This window comes from Oryx dammah, unplaced genomic scaffold (assembly GCF_014754425.2).
Source record: "Oryx dammah isolate SB20612 unplaced genomic scaffold, SCBI_Odam_1.1 HiC_scaffold_12, whole genome shotgun sequence".
NCBI classification, from domain to species: Eukaryota; Metazoa; Chordata; class Mammalia; order Artiodactyla; family Bovidae; genus Oryx; species Oryx dammah.
In genome coordinates, this window is record NW_024070196.1 from 7611107 (window position 1) to 7634349 (window position 23243).

The 23243-nt window shown below is 44.3% G+C and overlaps 1 protein-coding gene across 5 annotated transcripts in view; it reads right to left on the reverse strand.

Moving 5' to 3' along the window:
• DCLK2 (doublecortin like kinase 2) overlaps nt 1–23243 on the reverse strand; it is a 189035-nt gene that overhangs the window by 12687 nt on the left and 153105 nt on the right. For all 5 annotated transcript variants that reach the window (XR_005723037.1, XR_005723036.1, XM_040251471.1 and 2 more), the window contains 6 exons: nt 21902–22010; nt 19882–19939; nt 10293–10412; nt 9563–9709; nt 1139–1272; nt 660–737 (listed from right to left, as the gene is read on the reverse strand). Coding sequence is in view for 3 of the 5 variants with exons in the window: in XM_040251471.1 (XP_040107405.1) it covers nt 660–737; nt 1139–1272; nt 9563–9709; nt 10293–10412; nt 19882–19939; nt 21902–22010 (646 nt within the window). In the remaining 2 variants the exon portion in view is untranslated. The remainder of the gene's footprint in view (nt 1–659; nt 738–1138; nt 1273–9562; nt 9710–10292; nt 10413–19881; nt 19940–21901; nt 22011–23243) is intronic.

Below are 23243 nucleotides of genomic sequence, written 5' to 3' on the forward strand. Positions count from 1 at the left end.
CTGTTCATGCACCGCTGGGGGGGTCCCCACCACACACCCGGACCCCGTGTGCAGCCATCTGTCTTCCCAGCAGGTGAGTGTATGGTCATCAAGGGTCAATCTGCCCTTCCCAGGCCTGTTAATGCCCAAAGTCTTTGTAATGCTCCTTAACGAAAGAGTATATAAATGGACAAAATTAATTGAAAAAGAACAAGTTCCCTGTGTCTATAAGAACCAGGTCAAATGCTCTGCAAAGTGAGTTGTTAAAAAACAGCTGTCAGACTAGGCAGAAGAGACAACCCTTAAGAACTAGAGAAAGTCTTACCTGGGAGGATCAGATTGCTTGGCGAGCATCTTTAAACCTCACTCCTCTTGAAAAAGACGGAATGGAAATCACAGACACTGGACTGCGGGGTGAGATTTACGGAGGAGTGGCCGTGGGAAACCCAGGGGACCAGGCACAGAGCAGAGGGCTGGGCCGCCTCGAAAGTGCGGACGCGGAATGTACATTAATAGGTTGTAAATTAAGATTAAAAAGTGAGCAGTGTGTTTATACAATTTTTTTACTGACATTTTTATTGACCTGTTTCCGGTCCTGATTGCCAGAAGTAGAATGTCTGCTTCCCGATCAAAGGGAGAGAGTTTACAGTTCAAAGATGGTCACTTGCAGAGCCACTGACCTTCGGAAGGGGGGGAAGCCACAGAGCAGTATGTACGTGATCACGCCAGCCGCCCAGACGTCCACCTTCAGGCCATAGCTGGGGAAACAGAGCGGGCGGGAGGAGAGACAGGACGCTACTCCCTCGAACCCGCCACAGGACTGGAGCACGTGCCTTGGTTTGTTAGGGGAAAAGGCCTTTCAGTACCAGACCACTCGTTTCATGCAGATGAATGAACTACCCTTTGGACAAAGGTGTCTGCTCTTCTCCCAACCTCGCCACTATCTGGATTCCAAGACTGGCCTTGGGACAGAGGTCCAGGCCCAGGGCTCTTGAAGGACAAGCACAAGCTGCAGCTCCTGGTATCAAAGTCACGGTGCAGGGGTCAGCCTCTCCCGCCCCCCATGCTCCAGGAAGGCATGTGAATCCACAGCAGCCGTCGTGGCATATATACCTGTTCCCAGAGCACAAGCACTAATCCAGCCCCCCAGGAGGCATACCCGGTTTCAGCAATGATTTCGGGGGCCACGTAAGTTGGGGTGCCGCAGACGGTGTAGAGCGGGCCTTCCACCACAGTGGCCAGCCCGAAGTCTCCCAGTTTCAGAGATTTGGTCCCATCAGGATATTCGCACACCTGGAACAGAAACCAGCAAATGCTCAGAAGTGTTTTTCCCTCAGTGATTGCAAGAAGGGGAGCCTCTGGAATTGGGCAGAAATGACACAGATACATTTACCAACAAATCGTAAGACACCTCTCCTTCTGATATGAAGGCCATGGTTTATCTCTGCAGCTTTTTAGTTTTGTGTTTTGATTTTTTGGCCATGTGGCATCTTAGTTCCCCGACCAGGGATCGAACCTACAGCCCCTGCATTAGAAGCCGGGAGTCTCAACCACTGGACCATCAGGGAAGTCCCTCTCTTGCTTTTTAAAGCTCTGATTTTTCTTTTGAGAGATGTTGCGTGTGATTTTGATTGTGTGAAATATGAAAAAAATATTTCCTACATTTGCAAAAAGTCCCTTACCTAGGAGTAGAATGAACACGCATGCATGCTGAGGGGAGGTGGGCGGCTTACCTGGTTCGCTTGAGAGGCCCCCGAGCCTCAAGGCAGGACGCTGACCTCTGCTGTGTGCATGCTGAGGGTGGGGGTGGGGGTGGGGTTGGCACTTGAGAGCCTCAGAAATGGTGTTCATTAGAGGTTGTCCACTAAAGTACTAGGTGCTCTCCAACTCACATGTTTAGTTTACAAGATACAATTAGGACTTGCTCTCTAGACAACGAGGAGTATAAACAGTGATACTACCTAGGGGAGAACTTTGGAAATCTAGAAAGAAAATGACCTTTGGGATGAGACAGCCCAAGCCTGCAGGAAGAAACACTCCACCCATTTGTCTGGTGACCTGACCCCTGAAAGCCCCTCACCCACCCTGGGCATGTTTCGTCATCTGTGGAATGGGATAACAGCTGGTCCCTGGCTCATAGTGCTGGTGTGAGGGTGAAATGAGATGAAGGTCAGATCAGGACTGGGTGAATGTTCCTTCTTTCCTGGAAGGAATGGCTGATTAGATCAGGTGGATCATCATCTTGGAAAAGGTTTAACAATGCTGGTGAGGATGTGATGTGTTTGCTGACATCGAAGCAACTTTTCTAGAAAGTATGGCAGTCCTATGTAAATTTCTTAATATCCTTAATAACCTGTGATCTGTAACTTTACTTCTAAGAACCTGCTGTAAGGGAACAGAGATGGATCCAAAGGTTATATCCAAGAATGCCAACCTCAGAATTCATCTTCTGTTTTTTTAAAACTAGAAGCAACCTAAGCAGCCAACAGGTTAATGACTTAGTAAATCATAGCAAATCCCTACAGTGATATTATACAGTCACTAGTAAGCACAACTCAAGTAAATATTAATCTTATGGGGAATATTCAGTGTATTAAAGAAAAAGGAATATTTTATATATATATATATATATATATATATATATATATATACTATAATACCCTAAAATGTTAAGTTTACACTAGGTGGCAGCATTACAGGTTACTGTACTTTTCTTCTTTATACTTTTCAGAAGTTTCCAGAATGTTTACAATGAACACATGCTCATTCCATAATTCAGAAAAATTAATTTTATATATTGGAGAAGGAAATGGCAACCCACTCCAGTATTCTTGCCTGGAGAATCTATAAGCAGACTTTCCTTATGGGATAAAAGTCTGGAAGTTATTTTAAATGGATGGTTTTCGAAGCAAACAAGTGTATATGAGAACATAATCTGAGAGCTGACCGTATGAGTTTTAATAAGCTATTTGCCTCTTAGATGTCCATTCTGAAAACACTGAATTTCGAAATAACTGCAAAAACCTAACATGTACTTCTGTCATATCTTTCCTCTACTTTTACATTTTAAACGTATTTGTTTGTGTTTCCTTGTATCCCACTATGAACTGAACCAGATTTTCATCTAAGTCACTACTTACTAAAAGAAGAGAAAAATTTAGCAAATGATGTTTTTTCAAGATAAGCACATTAATGACACCGTCCATTAGTCTGATACTTAATGATGGGGAGTGATTTATAAACTCCTCAATTAAAAAAAATATATCAAAAACCTCAGGCCTTCCTAATGCCAATGACCCCCGTCTTAATGGGCATTTTTTAAGGGGGACACTGAAATACCCTTCTCGCTTGTGATGCTTCTCGGCAGTTGAAGAGGAATAGTTTTCACCTCAGTATTTTAATAACTGCTTCCACGTTGATGTACTAAAGACCACGCTCAGGGGGGCCCTCACAGATATTTATCACTTTGCGTCAGCCCACAGCTCAGCAGAAGCATATTCAAAGCTACTAAGGATTCAGCCTAAAGCAGCAGAAACCAGGTTCTTAGTCATGCATAGTCTTAGGACGACTTTCCATCCATTACGTTTAATGTAAACATTAACGAGAACAACCTGAATTACAGTTAAAATTTATGATGCATTTATTGCAACCCAGACTTTAGAAATTCCCTAAGCAACTGCAGTGATAAGAACATTATAATTCTAAATGTATCATGAAAGTAAAAAAAAAAGTTTTGTTAATGTCATTTTGTTTTTACAACTTTACAATATACTCATTAGGTACATTTTTTTAAAAAAATCATGTTTATTTTAGACATTCAATTTAGGGATGCCTAAGGGTATTTAAGAGCTGTTGTTGGATACTCAGAGGTCCCAGAAGTCCCATTTTTCATGTCCCCTACAAGGAATTCAGAGTCAGATGCAGGAGCATAAACAGAAAGGGAATGAAGAGTCTATAGTCACTGAATAATGTTTGAGCAAGGGGTACTCTGGCTAAACATCAAAAGGGAAGTGTCAAATAGGGCAGACAAGCCTGAACTGATAATATTTTACCTGATTCATCACTCCACAGAGCTAGACACAGAGGCAAATATGTGAAAAAGAATGTAAGCAAATTTCAAGTCTTAGCTGGAGACTGTCTTTAAAGCAGGAAAAAATATATATATATACACCTATAAATCTGCAGGTACACACACACACACCCCTTCACGACACTCCTTTAGGAGACCGACACTGGTACACTCAGGCTTTGCTTTAGGAGACTGATCTTAAGAGGTGATACACGCAGAGTGACTCCAAGGCCTCATTCCGGCAGAGTTCAGTTCTGCTCAGGAAGGCCCATCCTCGCAGGCCTGGAAGATTCCCACAGTCTCCCAAACACCGTCTCACTGCACTTCTGTAGTCACCCTGCTGGGCAACTAGGAAGGGAGCTGTTATTCCACTTTATAGATGAGGAAACCGAGGCCCAGCAAAGTCAAGTTTCAAGCGGGTGGCCAAGTGGGATTCCAAACAAGTCCACTCCCATCCACTGCATTCCCCTGCGTCTGAAAGGCTAGAGGGTGTACAGACTCCGGGTGACGTAACCCAGCACCCCCGTGGGAACGCTGGCTCTGCTGTGCGCAGAGGCTCCGCCACCAGCTGAGAGGCCCTGTCGAAGCTGCTCTCAGAATGCAAAACTGATCCCACATACAAACTGCATGCCGCAAGTTCTCTAAATAAAATGTCAGCATCGTGATTTAGAAGGACCTCAAATATGAGAAACCAGCCCTCTCCTCTCCCCTGTCCCCAGAACCCCTGGAAAGGCGGAATTTATCACTGGTCTCTCACAGTTAACTCTGACCGGGCACCACCGGCTGTAACTCACGGCATTAACGGCCACCCCTGTGCTCCCTGACACGGGGCCCCATACATCTCTGCTGGCAGGGTTTAAATTACGACACAGCTGCCAGACGAGCGGATGCAAATGAGCCGTCTGAATGCCCTGGTGCTCATGACTGGGATTCTCTCGGAGCAGCGAGGGGCCGGCAGCCCCTCTGTGGACCGGCTTCTAGCGCCGCGGTGGCACTCTCTCATCCCGGCCTGACACCAGCGTGCTGACTGTCTCTAGGTCTGCCGGGGGTCCTCGTGGGTCGGCAGTGGCAGACACGTGTCTTACTGAGACTGGCGGTGAAGAGTGTCCGCAGCGCGCCCCCAGGGGCCTCGCACGTCACACGGGAGCCTCTTGCAGGCCTCATCCAGGTTCACCCTCCTCCTCCTCCTCCTCCTCCCCTGTGGGCAGCAGAGCGGCGCTGGGGCAGGGGGGACGCCCGGCCGGGGCAGGCGAGGCAGACGAGGCCCTGACTCCGGTCTCTCGGCCGCCATCCGAGACACAGCAGGCTGGAGCCGTCAGTCCCTGCCTCGGTCTCTTTCCGACGGGTAAGGAGAGCAAAGGCTGAGGGATGCGGGCCTGAGCCTCCGCACACAGTAAGGAAGTGTGAGTGCGGAGGGGGAGACGTGGGCTGGTGGGGAGGGGTGGGATCGCTGAGCAGGAAAGGACACCCTCGGGTCTACAGAAGGGCGTGGAGGGCAGGGTGTCCTCGGGAACACCGGGGAGCCCTGTCACCTCTGCTAGGGAATCTCACGGCCAAATTCGGCCGGCGGGGGAGGGGTTGGGGGGACGCTGCCACGCCCCACAGCCTCCGCTGCAGCAGCAGGACAGTGGGTCCTCACGTGCCCGAGGCCTGCTTTGCCACTGTCCCCACTCCTCCTCAGAGGTCAGAAGGCCAAGCCCCATGACGCATCGTGCTTTACATACCAGGGGTATTTATTTTCCTAACAGAAAGAAAACACATTCCCTCAAGGCAGAAGACGGTAAGAAAACAAATGTCACACGCTTTTAGGTGGACGCTGAAAAATAATCAAATGGCACTATTGAAAGGGGAACAGAACTGTGAGCAGGAGGGCCCAAGAATGGCGCCACAGCCCACCCATCAGAGCACACTCTGCTCAGTAAGTACTGGTGTGCTGCACGCAGGACGCAGGGTGTAAGACCTGGCTGTGAGCGTCCGCTTCAGGTGAGCTGAGTGACCATCATGGCCAGTCACCAGCCATGGACTTCTCACCCACTGTGCGCTCGTTCAGCACCAGGAGATAAGGTGGCTGAACACACACCTGCTCTATGGGCGCCGACTACCTAGAGAACAGGAAAGACCAGAGATGTCTTCAAGAATATCAGAGGTGCCAAGGGAACATTTCATGCAAAGATGGGCTCGATAAAGGACAGAAATGGTATGGGCCTAACAGAAGCAGAAGATATTAAGAAGAGGTGGCAAGAATACACAGAAGAACTGTACAAAAAATATCTTCACGATCCAGATAATCACGATGGTGTGATCACTCACCTAAAGCCAGACATCCTGGAATGTGAAGTCAAGTGGGCCTTAGGAGGCATCGCTACGAACAAAGCTAGTGGAGGTGATGGAAGTCCAGGTGAGCTATTTCAAATTCTAAAAGATGATGCTGGGAAAGTGCTGCCCTCATTATGTCAGCAAATTTGGAAAACTCAGCAGTGGCCACAGGACTGTTTGAAAAGGTCAGTTTTCATTCCAATCCCAAAGAAAGGCAATGCCAAAGAATGTTCAATCTACCACACAATTGCACTCATCTCACACACTAGCAAAGTAATGCTCAAAATTCTCCAAGCCAGGCTTCAACAGTATATGAATGGTGAACTTCCAGATGTTCAAGCTGGTTTTAGAAAAGGCAGAGGAACCAGAGATCAAATTGTCAACATCCTCTGGATTGCTGACAAAGCAAGAGAGTTCCAGAAAAACATCTACTTCTGCTTTATTGACTACACCAAAGCCTTTGACTGTGTGGATCACAACAAACCGTGGAAAATTCTTAAAGAGACAGGAATACCAGACCACCTGACCTGCCTCTTGAGAAATGTGTATGCAGGTCAGGAAGCAACAGTTAGAACTGGACATGGAACAATAGACTGGTTCCAAATAGGAAAAGGAGTATGTCAAGGCTGTATATTGTCACCTTGCTTATTTAACTTATATGCAGAGTACATCATGAGAAATGCTTGGCTGGATGAAACACAAGCTGGAATCAAGACTGCATATATGCAGATGACACCACCCTTATGGCAGAAAGCAAAGAAGAACTAAAGAGCTTCTTGATGAAAGTGAAAGAGGAGAGTGAAAAAGTCGGCTTAAAACTCAACATTCAGAAAATGAAGATTATGGCATCTGGTCCCATCACGTCATGGCAAACAGATGGGGAAACAGTGGAAACAGTGACAGACTTTATTTTGGGGGGCTCCAAAATCACTGCAGATGGTGACTGCAGCCATGAAATTAAAAGATGCTTATTCCTTGGAAGGAAAGTTATGACCAACCTAGACTCTCTGCATATTAAAAGCAGAGACATTACTTTGCCAACAAAGGTCCATCTAGTCAAAGCTATGGTTTTTCCAGTGGTCATGTATGGATGTGAGAGTTGGACTATAAAGAAAGCTGAGTGCCGAAGAATTGATGCTTTTGAATTGTGGTGTTGGAGAAGACTCTTGAGAATTCCTTGGACTGCAAGGAGATCTAACCAGTCCCTCCTAAAGGAAATCAATCCTGAATATTCATTGAAAGGACTGATGCTGAAACTGAAACTCCAATACTTTGGTCACCTGATGCAAAGAACTGACCCATTGGAAAAGACTCTGATGCTGGGAAAGATTGAAGGCAGGAGGAGAAGGGGACAACAGAGGATGAGATGGTTGGATGGTATCACCAACTCAATGGACATGAGTTTGAGTAAACCCCGGGAGTTGGCAATGGACAAGGAAGCCTGGCGTGCTACAGTCCATGGGGTCACAAAGAACTGGACATGACCGAGCAACTGAACTGAACTGACCTAGAGAAAATGACAGATAAATAAATGATAAAATCACAGAACCATGGTAGTGCAGCAGAAACCAGAGATGGCCAGGACTGACTGCCTCTGCTCAAGGAGGCTGGGGTGATGTCAAGAAGACATGCCTTGTTTAGTATCTTCTGAGATGAACCTGTCTGAGGGATGCGGGCCTGAGCCTCCGCACATAGTAAGGGGGGACAGGATGCTGCAAACAAGACCAGTATGGTGGCGCTTTAGTTGCTAAGTTGTGTCCAACTCTGGCCACTCCAAGGAATGTAGCCCACCAGACTCTTCTGTCCATGGAATGTTCCAGGCAAGAATACTGGAGTGGGTGGCCGTTTCCTTCTCCAGGGATCTTCTTGATCCAGGGATCAAACCCAGGTCTCCTGCACTGGCAGGTGGATTCTTTACCAACTGAGCACACTGTATCACTTTATGATGACCAGTTTGGATATCAACAATGAGGTTTAACACTGCTGACAAAAGGCTCATCTTCACCAACGCTGGGGCCTGGGGAAACCTGTGTTTGGATGAACATGATTCAGGAGACGCAGATAACCTCACCTGCCAGAAAGTAAGGATGATGACGGTGATGCTCAGCCCTGAAAGGTGGGAACAGAGAAGCCTCGTATCTTCTGTGTACTGGTGGATCTGTGTAGGGAGAGCTCCCAAATTGCCTTCTCTTAAATTTCTCTACAGTATAGACATAAGGACTGTTCCCAGTCAGCAGGCTACATTTAGTGATTAAGGCCACCAGGCAGTGAGTGACATCTGGGTTTAAGGTGAGTGTTGTGCTGGCCAGATGGGTAGGGAAGGGAGGACCAGGACAAGAGGCTGGAAGGGTGAACTGTACCAGACTGTGACGCCGAGCACCGTAACAGAGTAGCCTCTCCTCTGTAGAGCAGCAGGACAAAGCAGACTTCCCAACAAGAAGAGTCAGCATCCCTGGGGCTCAATTTCCATACCCACAAAGCTGAGCTGAACAGACTATGTTAGGTTTCCAAAGTTCTGCCCTGCACATGAGCGAACCCTTCCACTTCTGTCTGTGATCCTCTAATTCTGTCACCAATTTATCCAGCAGAACTTTTTTGCCTCATAAAGTAATTTCCTGTTTGTCTTTCTCCAGTTAGTACCATCCATTAAAACATAAATGAAAATGGGTTTTCTGGGCTTCCCTTGTGGCTCACAGGGCCAACGCAGGAGACACAGGTTCGATCCCTGGTCCCAGAAGAGCCCACGTGCCGCGGAGCAGCTAAGCCGCTGTGCCACCACTACTGAACCTGTGCTCCTACTGAGCCCGTGTTCTGCAACTACTGAGGCTGCCTGCCCTCGAGGCCATGCTCCGCAGGCAGACAAGCCACTGCAGTGAGAAGCCCCCGCACCACAACCAGAGCAAAGCCCGCACAGCAGCAAAGACCCAGCACAGCCACAAAGAACTTTCCAAAGAGAGGAAAGAAAATATGCTTTCTGATGTCTGGTAAACAGTAAACGCAGAAGTGCAGATCAGTTCAAGAAATCCGTTAAGACTTTATGGTCACTGACTTGATTTTCTAGATTTAAATTCTCTTGGCCCCTTACCTGCAGGGTTGGTATAGAATGTCACAGTCTGCACAAGACCGTCTGCGTGTGACTTCTGCCACTTTAAAGGGAGCGAGGCCTGAGTCAGAACAGAGAAGGCAGGGACCACGTACCAAGAGATTCTCGGGCTTGATGTCCCGGTGCACGATGCTGAGGGCGTGGAGGTACCTGAGGGCGCTGGCCAGGTTGTACACCATGGCGCTCCCATCCCTCTCTGTGTACTTGGTTGAAGAGGTAATTGCATCAAAGAGATCTCCACCCTAGAGAACATGTAAAAGAACACATCAAAACATCGACGGTGGCAGAAACAAGACTCACAGATGTAGAGAACAAATTTATGGTCACCAAGTGGGAAGGGTGGGAGGAAGGGATACCTAGGGAGCTCGGGATGGACATGTACACACTGCCATATTTAAACTGCAGAAGCAACAAGGACCTACTGTCCAGCACAGGGAACTCTCTTCAATGCCATGTGGCAGCCTGGATGGGACGGGGATTTGGAGGAGAATGGATACATGTATACGTACGGCTGAGTCCCTTTGCCGTCACCTGAAACTATCACAACGTTGTTAATCGGGTATACTCCAGTTCAAAATAAAAACAAGCTTAATTTAAAAAAAATCAACAGTGGCAGGACTATGAAGGGGACAAACAAAGCTCATCAGCCTGAAAGAGATGAGGAAAAAAAAGACACAAGTGCCGCGCAAATGAATGAAGATCCATTTCACAAATAACGAAAGTTTCAAGGCAGCAACGTGCATTTCCAGTGAGGGTCTCTGAGAACACTGCTAAGCCTCGGGATCCAGCACTAACGGACTCTCCCGGGATCTCTCCACCTCTTACCTTGACCAGTTCCATCACCAGGAAGAGCTCGGTGGCGGTCTCCATCTCCTCAATCAGCATGATGATGTTCGGATGTTTCACCCTGCGCAGGATCGACACTTCGTTCTCAATCAGATGTTCCTGGGGAAGAGGGTTTAGAGAGGTGGATCAGACAGGACAGAACAGGCTCTGTTCCTGCGTGCCAGAGGACAACACGGGCTGTGGGTCTGAGCCTGCAGGAGTGGAGACAAACCACACCCCGGGAACAAGACAAGCGGTGTGGCAGCTCACGGAAACTAACGGAAGGACTTCCGACAGCCCTTGCAGGGCTCGGTGTGCTCTCTGGACTGTAAGACACGCTCCCTCCTGCCTCTTCTTCATTCCCAACACTTTAAGAGCTCCTGATGCTGTGAGAGCTTGGGCTTGCCACACTGTGCTGTGTAATGCAGCTGGAATCACTTTTCCCTCTCAGTATACACTCAGAAATGAAGACAGCATGTAAGGAAATTTGGCATACTTATGGGATACAACTTCCAGCCTTATAAACATTTTTAGCGTTTAAACTATTTACCAACATGAATTTGAATTTTGTGTTGAAATTTGTGAAAAAGAAACTTTCTTCCTCTGTATTTGGGTATGAAACCATTCACCAGATAGATGTTCCCTATCTTGTATTTCAGAAGTCAGGTTCCACGGGAACCACCATCCTCATTTCAACCCTAATCACTTCTCTGAAAACACCACCTGATTCTCAGTCCTGGTGGGCAATGTGGTTGGGATCAGCACCATAGCAAAATGTTTACTCACAGCATTAAGGAATTATTCTTAGTATGCCAGCCCATGAATCATGAACAACGATTGCTCTATTTTATTATGAGACGTTAGAAATCGCTCAATAATGTCACATCTGTTGATCCTTGTTAATTGTAATAATGAATTGTTTAGAATTTAGGGAATGTTCTGTAAGACTGCTAATTGCCCTATTACACACTTTAGGTTTTCAAACAGCTTTCTTTATATAAGTTTACCTTATAAGAGCTACCATTTAGTACCCAAATACACATATGTGCATATATGTCCATCGTGTGTGCGTGTCCCTCTCACCACCTTTTTTGCCTCCTCTGCTCTCATGAATCTCGGAATTAAACTGAATGTCCCTCTGCAGTAGTAAGATCATTATCTTATCGCTAGTTCAGTGTACCATTTATGCTTCCTCTCTTATCTCCACACCTCCATGTATATGTGTATTTTTACTCAAAGCAATCTCAAATATTTCTGGACAATAGATGGAAGCATAAATTATAACAAGCGAATAAATAATATCCAGACAAAAGTCTGTTGCAGCCTCACGGTGAGTGGTGTTTTTTGAGTGTTGAATGCACCGTGTCTGTCCAAACGTTGGCAAATGACAGTGCAAACATTAAACAGAAGCCTGGAGGATCCCAGGGACAGGGCAGCCTGGTGGGCTGCCATCTACGGGGTCACACAGAGTCGGACACGACTGAAGCGACTTAGCAGCAGCAGCAGGGGAAAGAAAAGGGCTTCCCTGGGGGCTTAGTGGTAAAGAATCTGCCTGCAATGCAGGAGCCCCAGGAGATGTGTGTTCAATCCCTGGGTCAGGAAGATCCTTTGGAGGAGGGCATGGCAACCCACTCCAGTACTCTTGCCTAGGAAATCTGGTAGACAGGGGAGCCTGGCGGGTTACAGCCCATAGGGTCGAAAAGAGTTGGACATGACTGAATGACTTAGCACACACACAGGTGAAAGAAAACCACCATTCCCTAGTCACTGTACAGGGTGCTTGAGTAACATCTCCACACTTATTCTTAGAACCGTTCTTTGAGTGGGGGGATGCAGACCTAGATTCCTGACATCCAAGCTGACATCTTTTGGAATCTTTCAAAACGAAAATGACAGCTGTCAAGCTGAAACTGATTCCTTGAAAGGCTGGAATAGAGGTAGCATCGCCCTGAGGTAGGCTCAAGGGAGGACCACACTAGGCTTCGTACCAAGCAGAGCACCTATGCCTACTAATGAGTAGGGCTCGGAAGACGTAGCTGGCTCTGTACTCGGCACCCAGGGAAGAGTGGCAGGTCTCAGACCCTAACCGACCACGGCAGAGAGGCCGCAGGGCTGCCGATCCGGCCCCGGCCACACAGCGCTGACTCACAGAGTGGCAGCTTCACCAGGCAGGCACAGAGCCCTGGGCCCTCCCAAGGCAAGCGGCTGGGCAGCCGAGCCCTTGTGGCCCTGGGGACAAAGACTCAAAAAATGGTCCGTGTTCACACACTTCTTTAGAAGCCTTTGGCTCATCTGTGCCAACCGGGTCCTTAATCACAGTAACCGCAGAGATGGCTGTGCCTCTGTGAACAGGTAAAGGCAACCGAATGAATTTATTTCACTCTGTGTGATGCCAAGTCAACACTGTAGTAAAGCAGGCGTTTGATTTTGAAGCTAAATGGATCTATCATGTCAGCTCTCCTCCCGCCTCTCCGTCGCCTGAGGTTGGGGGGAGTCTGTAAATGTACCTCTATTCAGGGGCTCTGCATGTGATGCTAATTTCCAGGGACATATATAAAATAATTCATATCACCAGTACCCCAAGAATGCACTCAGACTGGAGCTAAAATAAAGAGTCCAGCACTCAGGGAGCCTGCACCTCTCCAAAGTCATCTTCATGCAAAGGCACAGCAGAGCCTCTTCTGGGACGCACTGTGCAACTTAGCCCTGGGCCTCCGGCCGTGTTATGTTTCAAATATTAAGTGGATAGTCCAACAACATTTTTGCCACCACTATTTATTATCTTGGCTTGCTGCATGCTACTCAACAATGCCTAGTATTCTTTGCACATACTGAAGGTTTTTGTTGGGATGTGGGACCTATTTGTTTCCCAACCTCTGACTATGTCTGTAAAAATGTCTTTGAAGGAACAATCCACTTTTTAAAGTAAACCATCCTCAGAAGCAAAATGGAACAGTGCACAAAAATCTTTACAAATGCTATCTTCCTACTTCTTAAATAGCCTATATGTAATCATTGTTTCTAATATATAAAGATGCTCTCTAGGTTACATTTTCCAGAAAAATATTTCTAAATACAAGACGAACATCACTTTTGTCTCGAACTGTACTGAACTTACATTATTCAACCACCCACCATTATTTATGTTAAGTGATTCATGATTCTAACTCCAAATAATTTACATATGAATCATTTCCTGGCAGTATGCCAAGGTTTTGTGTGTGAGAATAAATGACAAAGAAAACTGCCAACTTGGCAAAGGATACAGCCTTATCCTTGGCCAGGGTGGTTTTTAACATCTAAAAGAGAGACAGACAGGGCCAGAGACAAATGGATTTGGGGAATAAACAACGCTCCCAAACCAAACGATTCGTCTTGTGTCCAGTCTTTCCCGCCTGTGTCCTTTGTCTCACTGAATGAACCTGGGTGCTGGGAGCAAAAGGGCATTCTGCCCTGACCCTCCCTCCTGCATCCTCCTGCCCAGCTCATCAGTCACCCATCCCTGCCAGGCCTGCCTTCTCAGTAGCCTCAGAATACATCCATTCCCTCTTTATCCGTTTTGCCAATCTTTTTTCTAGGCCTCCAGGGATCTGCAAAGGCAATTTTGTCTGGAACTTCCTTTCCCCACTTCTTGGTGAGCTCCTATTTATTCTTCAGAACCATGGGAGACCTCACCTCCTCCAGGGAGCCTCCCCTGCTTAATCATGGCTGGGTTAGGAAACCCTCGAATTTGTCCTCATAGCGCCCTGTGCTCACTCCAGTCACCCTGCTGTCTTGGAGGTCTTTGTTTACCTTGCTCTTCAGCAACTAGCACGGTTCATTCTTGAGTAAATATATCACACACTGCTCACTGTTAAAAGTTTTACAGCCGGTATCTATATTATGGAGTGAGTACCTCTGAGGATGATACAGTGAGAGAGACGAGATGTTCAATAGTTATATGTCATGAGTGTGGTTGGTTGAATAACGGCCACACAAAGTTATCAGTTCTTAATGTCTAGAACTTGTAAATACTACTGTACTTGAGGAAAAATAATGTCTCTGGAGATATGATTAAAGCCACTGCAACAAATTAAAAACTGTAGATTTTCTGGGTCCCATTACAAGTGTCTTTACGAGACAGAGGCAGAGGGAAAGTTCACAGTCAGAAGAAGAAAAATAAACACAAAGAAGAGAGGGAGATGTGAAGCTGGAGGCAGAGTTCGGAGTGATGTGTTCCTCCAAGCCAAGGAGTACTGTCAGCTACCAGAAGCTACTTAGAGTCAAGGAACGGATTTCCCCTCACAGCCTGCAGAGCGAAAGTGGATTTCAGAGTTCAGCCCCTGAAACAGTGAGAAAAATGCTCTAAGTCATCAAGCTGGTTGGGAAGTTATTCCAACAGCCTCAGGAAGCTAATACAACATACATTTAGATTTCTGTCCTGCCCTGACCCATAACATGTAGATAATGAATGCAGAACTCTGGGGAGAAAAGGAGGGAAGGGCCACTTCTAAGCACACTACAGAAAGCTCCAGGCTTTCTGAATCCTCACACACTGTGGGGATTCAGTAAATATTTAGAATGATTATCATTTAGAATATTAGGCATAGAAGAATTCTTAAGCTTATCAATATCATAGCCTTCTCAAAAGCCTCCATAAATCTGGCCCCAAGGTAGATCTTGTAAAAATCTCCTACTTGGTATGTAAATCAATGATGTCAGAACACTCCCTCACACCATACACACACAAAAAACTCAAAATGGCTTAGAAAGACTTAAATACAAAATAGGACACCATAAAACTCCGAGGAGAGAACATAGGCAAAACATTCTGACGTTAGGTCAGTCTCCCAAAGCAACAGAAATAAAAGCAAAAATAAACTAATTCAACTTATAAGCTTTCATACAGCAAAAGAAACCATAAACAAAATAAAAAGACAACTTACAGACTGGGAGAAAATATCTGCAAACAAGGGCTTAATTTCCAAAATATATAAACAACTCATACAATTCAAAATAACAAACAAGCAAATCAAAACATGGGCAGACCTCAAAAGACATTTCTCTGAAGAAAACTTACAGATGGCCAATTAGGTACATGAAAATATGCTCGACACTGCTAACTGTCATAGAAATGTAAATCAGAACTATGATCAGATATCACTTCACACCAGGCAGGATGGCCATCATTAACAAGTCTATCAATATTAGATTCTGGAGAAGGGTATAGAGAAAAGGGAACCTTCAGACACTGTTGGTGGGAATAAAAATTGGTGCAACCACTAAGGAGAACAGTGTGGAGGTTCCTTAAAAAAACTAAAAGTAGAGTTACCATATTACCCTGCCATCCCACTCCTGGACATATGCCCGGAGAAAACTCTAATTCAAACAGATACACGCCCCCAGTGTTCACTGCAGCACTATTTACAATAGTCAAGACATACTGCTGCTGCTACTAAGTTGCTTCAGTCGTGTCCGACTCTGTGCGACCCCATAGATGGCAGCCCACCAGGCTCCCCCATCCCTGGGATTCTCCAGGCAAGAACACTGGAGTGGGTTGCCATTTCCTTCTCCAATGCATGAAAGTGAAGAGTCAAAGTGAAGTCGCTCAATCGTGTCTGACTCTTCGCAACCCCATGGACTGCAGCCCACCAGGCTCCTCCGTCCATGGGATTTTCCAGGCAAGAGTACTGGAGCGGGGTGCCATTGCTTTCTCCAGTCAAGACATGAAAGCAACCTAAATGTCCATCAGCAGAAGGAAATGTGGTGCAGATATGCAATGGAATATTACTCAGCCATAAAAAGAATGAAATAATGCCATATGCGGCAACATGGAGGGACCTAGAGATTATCACACTAAGGGACGTAAGTCAGGCAAAGATAAACATTATCCCGTACAATATCAAATACTGGAGTGGGTTGGCATTTCCTCCTCCAGGGCATCTTCCTGACCCAGGGATCAAACTCGGGTCTTCTGCAATGTAGGCAGAATCTTTACCATTGAGGCACCGGGGAAGCCCCAAATCACTTGTAGGTGAATCTTAACTATGACACAAATGAACTTACCTACGAAACAGAAGCAGACTCACAGACACAGGAAACAAACCATGGGTACCGAAAGGGAAAGGGGGGTGGGGGAGGGGTAAATCAGGAGTTTGGTATTAAGAGAAACTAGCATACCCCTACTATAACCAGGTCTTACTATATAGCACAGGGAACTGTATTCACCATTGTAATAACCTATAATTTAAAAATATATATGTATAATTGAATCTTTTTGCTGTAAACCAGAAAGACAACATTATAAATGAACTACACTTCAACTTAAGAAAATCTCCTACTTGGAAGAACCCAACATGCTCTCCATCTCCTGGGCCCCTGCTCAGGCTATGCTGACCGCCTCTAAGGCTCTTCTGCCATTCCTGCCTATTCAAGCCCTGCGTGCGCGTGTGCGTGCATGCTCAGTCATTCAGTCACGTCTGACTCTTTGTGACTCCATGGACTGCAGTCTGCCACTACCCCACTACTCAAGTTCAGCTCCAGTGCTTCTTGCTCTAAGGCATCACCACTGAGCATCTGCTTCTCTCTCACCTGCTTCCCTGAACTCCCAAAACACTCTTTACAGAACTGGTACTAATTTGTATATTAAATCACCCTGTTCCTAGCACAGAATCTCACACAAACATCAGATGTTAGATAAACAGTGAATTAATCTAATAACACTCATACACACTATAGAAAAAGCAAATAGAAAGTCAGAGGTTAAGAATTTCCCCCCAGGTTCTTATTACAGGAACAAAGGCAGAAATTGAACTTGGAGGAGGAGCATGATGGACTAACCCAAAGATCCGATCACTGCTCTGCCTCTGTGTGACTTCTGGGAAGCTATCTAATCTGTATTTCTGTCTTTATCTGTAAAACCAATACATCTGTTTTGCAAGTCATTAAAGATAATGTGCAAAATTCCTAAATGTCCAAGCCTTGATAGATAATACATTTTGATAAATGGATAGATAATACATTTTGGATAGACATTACATTTTGATAAATGGCAGACATTGTTTTCAGCATTATTACTTTTCTGTGTACATTTCACAAAGCAGAGGTAAGGAACAATGCCCCAGGAGAGTGTCTTAATACCTGCCCTAAGATTTTGGTTTTAAAAAAATTCTCTATACCATTTTTTCCTGAAGCATAAAATTCAGTGGAAAAATCTACTTATTGAAAACAAGTATGAGATGAACAGATACAAACTACTATACATAAACCAGACATACAACAAAGGTTTACTGTACAACCTATAATGATCCACAATGAAATACTGATATTATCTGAAAAGAAATAACTGAGTCACTTTGCTGTACACCTGAAACCAACAAAATACTGTAATCAACTATCCATTTTTTTAAAAGTTTTGAAATTATAATTTTATACAATGTGGAAATAATTGCTCAAGTAAGCAAAATAGAAGGATGAAAACTAACCATATGAGCATGAATTATAAAAATACAACATTCAATAACAAGGAAAAATAATACCTCAATTTTTTTTTTCCTTCACCCAAATGTTTGAAGTGACCTATTCGTTTGTCTTAACACTTGGTGTATCAGACTGTATTTTTTTGCATGAAGATCTTTTTTACTACTACTGAGACTGCTGCTTAAATTTTAATCAGGTAAACAGTATTCTTTCCATCATAACTATTTTTAAACTTTTTATGAAGAAATGCAATTGTTTAGAACCTGGCTCCCCAAATTACGACACATTCTGCTGAAATCACACAATATCAGATACAAAGACTAACACCCACTTCCATATGGAGAAAGTCTCAGCAGTTGAAAATGTAATCAGATTGTCAGCACGATAGGTAAAAATACACAGAATTACTTAAAGAAAATTAAATTTAGAAAAACCTTATTCAAAGAAAGGGGAGCATTTTGCACAGACTCTGCTTCATTAGCTGTCACAATGTAGTAAAAAGAAAAAAAAAGTATGACAAATTTGCCTATTGGATTTACATTCTGGGGTTCTGAGAAATTTTACCATAATTATTTTAGGTTTTCTGTTAAAAATCCACAATTTTGTAAATGTCTGATGAAGAACAGTTTTACAATTTCCAGAAATACAAGACTACTAGTGACACATCAAGTCCCCCTAGTAATAAGTTCTGAATCCCTCTGGCCTATTAATAATATTAACAGCTAACATGTGTTAAACTTGTACTATATACCGGTACTTTTCTACATATCTTACATGCCTTAATTAATGCACAATAACTTGTATCTTAAATATTATTAATAACTGCATTTTATTAGTTATTAGGAAGAAACAGAGGCACAGAGGGGCTAACTAATTTTTCCAAGGTCACACAGCAAGAGGACACAGGATTAAACTTCATACAATCTGTCTAGAGTAGCGCTGTTCAACAGCAACGTGATCCACACATGTAAACCTAAATTTTCTAGGTAGCCATGCTAAACAATATAAAAAGCAGGTAAAATTTATGACTTACTTAACCCCAAATATTCAAGATATTACCATTTCAACATGTAATCAAATACAAAAGATATTAAGTATCTTACATTCTTCTTTGAGGATTAAGTCTTCACAATCTGCTGTGTGTTTACACTTAGCAGACATTTCAGTTCAGACTAGCCACATTTCTAGTGCCAGGAGCTCCGAGTGGGACCGTGAGTACCAGAGCCTGCTCTCTCACCTGCTAGTTAGCTACCAGAAAGAAATCTAAAAAGGTCTTTGTCATTATTAGAGAACATTTATCTTTTCAAACATAGTTAAAATACCAGTACTCTAGCAGCATGCCCTCATTTGATTTTTTTTTCCCCCAGCTGGATCTTGAGAGTTGGACAGAGAACAAAGTTCCTCCACTTGGAGAGAGAATCCATGGCGTGTGTGCACATTCTGCATCAGTTCTTGTTACTACATCCTTGGAAAGATATCCGTACAGCAAACATGCTTGGAACACAAAGACGGTGTCTGCCCCGGCCGGGAGGGTGGGTCTGGCTCCTGACCACGGTGATAATGTCCTCCTCTGAGGCAGAGCTTGGCGAGGATACTAGTGGCTCCTTCCTAAGACTGGGGGGTTCCTAAGCTTAGGGATCCTCCACTGTGACACAAACCCACTCTGGGCCTTGGGAGTTAAGAGGAACCAACGCCAGCACGGAGCTCACGCTACCTGCTATGCCACAAGTAAGTGTTTTTTTGTGTGTGACTCAGGAATGCTGTGTCTTCTGCCACATCTATAAAGCTAGAAGGCTAATTTGTTAGTCTGAAAGTAGCGTCAAGTCTCAGACCACTCACTGTTCTTGACACAACTTTTTTTGTGTTACTAGGTTCTGAAATAGGCATCTCCCAGAGAAGAGAACTTATATTTTTCGATGGTTAGGATAAAGATCAAATCAAGTTACTGTTTTAGGATTAAGGTTTCAGAAAAATGGCAAGAGGAAAAAAAAGCTTGATATGGTTTCCCCAAATACTACCAGCAGTTAATTCCTGTTATGAGTTTATCAAATCACCACTTAAATTCCTTCACCACAGTAAACAGCTCTAAGTGTTTTCAGTTTTTTTTACAAAATAGTTATATATACTGTACCTTTCCACAACATTTGGCTTTGTCTATAATCTTCAGGGCAAACTCCTTTCCGGTTGACCTATGAATAAACAGAGGAAGGCCATTTAAAGACATACATCAAAGACACCATCCTTCCCGATTTCCTCTACAGCAGACTCTGGGAAGAAAGACTGGCTTCCTCCTCTATACCCCAGAGAGGATGCAGAGTGGGGTCTGGGAGAAAAATACTCCCTAAAAGGTTTTTTAAAAACCCACAGAGCCACAGTCAATTTCCTTTTATAAATATCAATCATTACAATATTATTAAGTAACTCACATATTTAAAATAGTTAAATTCTGTTGCATCAGAGCTGGATAAAAGATATTTTTCCACACTTAAATCTCGAAAATAGTTCTCTTAGGAGACAAAATAAAATTTAGAAAAATGAATCAAAGTAACAGAAAATTTTCTTTTATCAAGGTCTTTACAAGAATCCATTAGTCCATCAGGCCACAGTTCAAAACTGAAAAGTCCCTAGACTTTCACTATCCATTCTCAGTCAAAACTCCAGTAAAGTTCTGCTGCCATTTCACCCCCACCTCTAAACACCCCAGTCTGGTACTAGAGACATCATTTCCTTGGACATAAGAATCTGGATGATGTTATTTAACCTTTAATCGCCTTTAACGTCATTTAAGCTGAACATGCCAAAAATACATCTTTCAGAATTCAGGAGAACAGTTCAAGAAAGAACACTGTGGTATTCTTGGAATGCATTAGTTCTCCCAGTCACAAGCTGCATTTGCTAGGTGGCCACAGTACACACTGATGACCTACCTTGGAAGAATAAGTTTTATCTAAATTAGTATATGGTATATATAGTGGTAAAGAACCCATCTTCCAATGCAGGAGACGTAAGAGATGTGGGTTCAATCCCTGGGTGACAACCCGCTCCAGTATTCCTGCTTGGAGAATCCAGGGACAGAGGAGCCTGGTGGGCTACAGTCCACAGGGCTGCAAAGAGTTGCACGCGACTGAAGCAACTTAGCATGCATGTATGCATGTATATATAGTTGTTAGTCACTCAGTCGTGTTTGTATATACGCGTATATAGTATAAACCTGCTTTCTACTTTGAGAGATGAATCAGGTCTCATCCATGAGCCAGAGAGAAATGGGAAAGAATACAATTCATTAAAAAAAAAGGTAAATCTCCCACAGCACTTACCTGTGGTAGGCTTTGTTCTCAATGCTACAGTTGTATTAATTCATTTAATCCCTGTAGTAACCCCCTCACTTAATATTTAATTTCATATTACCAGTAGTTCAGCATACATGAGTTCTGACTTTATTCAAGATCAGAAGCAGCCAACTTTTGCACATATTAAAATAATATTTCTGCTTTTCCAGCCTTATTTTAAGGTCTTGATTTCTCAAATGGTAAACAATATTGAAACTGGAAAAAATTCAGAGTAGAGTCTTTGTACTTGCAGGCTGCTTTTCTAGCTGTTCTAAGTGGTAATTTTTGTTGTGGGGGGTGGGCAGGAGGTGAGTTTTCCAGACAGTTCTGGTAACTTCAGTTTTTCTGTTTTGCTACATCTTTGGTGGAGGCTTACTGCTTGTTATATCGTGCAGAAAGCAGCTCCTTGTCTCCTAAGCTCCTTTACTTAGCTCTGGTACACAGACAGTTGCCCAAGCAACAGGCATCTAAAATATGCCTTCTAAAGGCTCATTAGAAATCCAAGCAATATTTGGTTTATGTTATGGGAAGGGCTTCTCTGGTGGCTCAGACAGTAAAGAATGCCTGCAATGAGGGAGATGCGGGTTTGATTACTGGGTCAGGAAGATCCCCTAGAGAAGGGCATGAACCCGCTCCAGTATTCTTGCCTGGAGATCCCAGGAACAGAGGAGCCTGGAGGGCTACAGTCAAGCTGCCTGTGAGCATGCAAAACCACTCGTCCCTAGGGGGGAGTGTCTGAGAAGGCCTTCTGTTCATTCAGGTAAGAGTAAGTTCCAAAGCAGAAATGTATGTATCAGTGAACAAGCAATTATCTTCCCTCACCTGTCCATGCACTCTTTGACGACTGCAAAATTGCCATCTCCAATAACTTTCCCAATTTTGTATTTCTCGAGAAGAGTCGACGACTCAGAGCACCTGTGTCCATCCACACCTGCAAAAAAGGATAAACGCATATGCTAATGAACACATCACATTTCACCTTGATGTTTACATATTTGTAAAATAACAAATCTAGACGCACTTCTATGTCTATAGTAAAACTAAAGAAAATCCTCTGAGCATATTTTCTTAATAAAACACCTGAGTCACCAATTTCCTTTTAGCCTTGTTGGCTGGAATCAGAAACCAACAAAATCAAGAAGACTCTTGAGAGTCCCTTGGACTGCGAGGAGATCCAACCAGTCCCACCTAAAGGAAATCAGGCCTGAATATTCATTGGAAGGACTGATGCTGAAGCTGAAACTCCAATACTTTGGCCACCTAATGAAAAGATCTGACTCATCGGAAAAGACCCTGACGCTGGGAATGACTGAAGGCAGGAGGAGAAGGGGACGACAGAGGATGAGATGGTTGGATGGCATCACCCACTCAACGGACATGAGTTTGAGCAAACTCCGGGAGTTCACGATGGACAGGGAAGCCTGGCACGCTGCAGTCCATGAGGTTGCAAAGAGTCGGACACGACTGAGTGAGTGAACTGAACAAATTCCTGAAATATCAGCTGAAAATAAGTGGTTAACTTTGGGTAATAGGGAAGTCTAACTAAAACTGTAAATTTTTTGTCAATTCTGGGGAAAGGGGAAGGGGGTGATGGTGGGGATTTAATCTTAGACATTATTTTCCTCAAGATTTTCTAGTAAAGAAAATTCTGGCCAGTCATGAATTAAGCTAAGTTAAGTTAATACCAATTTCTGGCTCCAAGTTAGCTCAAAAAGAAGGTGGGGGGAGGGGCAGGAGGAGGAAGTGGTTAAGACTGACCACTTTTCACAATGCATCCCCAAGTGGACTGTACACAGCAGACATCAAAGAAAGAAGCCTACTTAAATTATCTAAGAAAAATGAAAATCTACATTTAAGAATTGTAGGCAGATTCAGTTCAGTTCAGTTGCTCAGTTGTGTCTGACTCTTTGTGACCTCATGAACCTCAGCACGCCAGGCCTCCCTGTCCATCACCAACTCCTGGAGTTCACCCAAACTCACGTCCACTGAGTTGGTGATGCCATCCAACCATCTCATCCTCTGTCGTCCCCTTCTCCTCCTGCCCTCAGTCTTTCCCAGCAGATTGCCACTAAGGAAAAATAATGGAAACCCAGAACTAAAATTTGAAACTGGGATTGCTTAATTAACATTGATGTGACCCCTGACAACTAAGGCTGAGGAGGTA